The 2,687-nt window shown below is 49.8% G+C and overlaps 1 protein-coding gene across 6 annotated transcripts in view; it reads left to right on the forward strand.

Moving 5' to 3' along the window:
* Nucleotides 1-2,687, forward strand: part of TPM1 (tropomyosin 1) — a 19,754-nt gene that overhangs the window by 771 nt on the left and 16,296 nt on the right. For all 6 annotated transcript variants that reach the window (XM_027704381.1, XM_027704378.1, XM_027704377.1 and 3 more), the window contains exon 2: nucleotides 449-574. In XM_027704381.1, the coding sequence (XP_027560182.1) occupies nucleotides 449-574 (126 nt within the window). The remainder of the gene's footprint in view (nucleotides 1-448; nucleotides 575-2,687) is intronic.

Genomic DNA, 2,687 nt, shown 5'->3' on the forward strand with positions numbered 1-2,687 from the left:
GGGGACACGTTGTTTGCACGTTTTTGGAAGATCCTGAAGGAGGAGGGAGGAAGGGATGGAGATTATAAATTAATTTCCCACTTTCCTAAGCCCAGGGAGAAACATATTTGTGCGTTGTATTTCCTCTTGTGCACCTAGTTAGAGGATGACATTGTGCAATTGGAAAAGCAATTGCGCGTGACGGAGGATTCAAGGGACCAAGTGCTGGAAGAGCTGCACAAGTCTGAGGACAGCCTCCTCTCCGCAGAGGAGAATGCTGCCAAGGTATCGTGCCCTTGCCACAAGCAAAGAGAATAACTGTCTCTCCTTCTCTCTCTCTCTCTCTCTCTGTCCGTCTGTCCTTTTCTGTCCCTTCTGCACCCTCACTTCTCCCTTTGCACGATCACGTTGCCTGCTGCACCTTTTCCTGCCCGCCCTCCCCTCTGCACCACCTTCACCGGTATCACAGCTGGAGGACGAGCTGGTGGCTCTACAAAAGAAGCTGAAGGGCACTGAGGACGAGCTGGACAAATACTCCGAGTCCCTTAAAGATGCCCAGGAAAAGTTGGAACTGGCTGACAAAAAGGCCACAGATGTAAGTTACCCCCATCCCTTTCACCACAAGCCCAACAGAGAACCCACACACTCCCTCTGCACAGGACAGCCAGGACTCCTGCCTGCAGCACTCCAAAGCTTTACTGATGGCAGGGTCTGGGCACCTCCTGGGCAGGGGGGTGGGAAACACAGCACTGCCTCCTTGCATGGGGTTTGCACACTGTCAGAGGCATTTGATTGGTTTTCTGCTCACTTGACATGTGCTTTTCATGTGTACTTGCTGCTATAGATGTGAAAGTAAAGAAAGGGTGGTTTATCTGTTCAGGTGATGGGAAAATGGCTCAGGCTGGAACGACACTGTCTTGATAGTGAAACAGAATCAGAGTTAATAGCAAGTAGATTCAGGAGAGGGAGATCCAGAAGAGCAAGGACTGCTAGTTCCGTCTTAAAGAGAGCTGTTCCTAGGCATGCATGTGTTAGAACTGCTGCTAGATACTAGTTTGGCTCACTGAGCCCTGAGATGAAAGGTCCTCTCCTTGTTGTTTTTTTTTCTGGAAATCAGTGGAACTGTTTCACTTGTTAAAGAAAAGTTCAGTCTTGTGTGACAGAAAATTGTCTGGAAGATGACACTTGGTAGTTTTGCAGTTCAGAGGACAGCAATCCTAGGAGCAAGCTGGGAGATATATATAGCTCAGCACTTTATATGGTAATAAGGCAAGAGCTTGTGCCTCTCCCAGGCCCTCATCCCACCCACCTGTCTGCCCCTGACATGCATTTAATGTATTGCACGCATGGAGCCACAAGAGTATATTTCTCTGCAGTTAAGGTCCTGGTCTCTGTTGCTGCTGTTGGACAGCTTGATTCCGTCAGAGTAAATCTCAGGTCTGAATTACAGGAATAGGTGAAACTACAGTATATCCAAAGCCATGACACTCCTCCTCCTCCTATAGCTCAGCTTTAAAAATCAACCTCAAAGCCATAATAAAAACGAGTTGCCACAGATGAAGCAAGCAAAGTATTTCAGAGGAGGAAGGATACTTTCAGAAGGGGAAATGTTGCAAACAACAACTTGGCATGAAAGGCAACGTGCTTTTATCTTATCTTACTTTTAAAAGGAGGAAAGGATGGAAAAAAATTTAGCTTCAGTATTGGCAATTAAGTTGTATAGCTTTGAAAGAGAACTCAGGAACTCAGCAAACAGAAGTGTGCCTAGGAACGGGGGAGAGGGGTTCTGTCTAATGTGGATCAGATGTCTGTGTTCTGTGCACGGCTGCCATAGAGGGGAGGCAGCTCCCTAGCAGGACGTTTATTTAACTTGTTCAAAGGAACCACATATAGATCCAGGGGAGATATTCCTTATAAGGAAAAGTATGCAGACTATTTGGAAATAGCTTGCCTAGGATGAAGGCAGGAGAAATGCTACTAGATTCCCATTTTGAAATTAAGGATCTTCCTAGCCGATCCCAATGCCATTTCCCCCTGCTGGAAAACAGCATTTGGAAGCTAGTTGAGGGCAATTTTATCTGCAGTCTTCCCTCAGGTGGAGGGTAGGAGATGTCTGGCTTGTTTTCATCGAGGTAAATGCTGTATTTATTTGAGTGCATGGAATATGTCTGACATTTTAAGGACGTATTTATCTTTTGACAAAGCAGACTATCTTTAGGGCAGTTGACCCAGTATTTGCCCTACTAGTTTGGATAGTTCCAAGCCTTGGGAAAAAGACACGGGCAGTGAGGGAGTGCCGACTCCCTGGGCTGGACTCACCTTACAGGGGATGAGGAAATCTTCCCTCGCGGTGTGACTCACGTCTCAAAAGCGGGCACATCCCCGGAGCCACCCCACCGGGGAGGGGGCAGCTGCAGCCCCCTCTCCCACCGCGGTGTTTCAGGAGCCAGGCCGGGTGCACCATCTGGCGGGTTGCTCAGTGTCATTTCACTACGCTCATATTGGGGCGGTTTAGAGGGGGAAAGGTGGGTCTGACCCCGGTCCCGACCCAGGTCCCGACCCCGGCTCTGAGTCCGGATCGGGCCCGCGGAACCCTCCGCGCCTCGCCGCCAGGGGGCGCTGCTGCCCCAGGGCACCCACCCGGAGCAGGAACTGAGGGGAGCGGCGGGAAAGGCACGGACAGGGATGGGCACGGACAGGGATGGGCA

Source organism: Neopelma chrysocephalum, unplaced genomic scaffold (assembly GCF_003984885.1).
Source record: "Neopelma chrysocephalum unplaced genomic scaffold, ASM398488v2 Primary Assembly neopelma1_274, whole genome shotgun sequence".
Classification (NCBI taxonomy): Eukaryota; Metazoa; Chordata; class Aves; order Passeriformes; family Pipridae; genus Neopelma; species Neopelma chrysocephalum.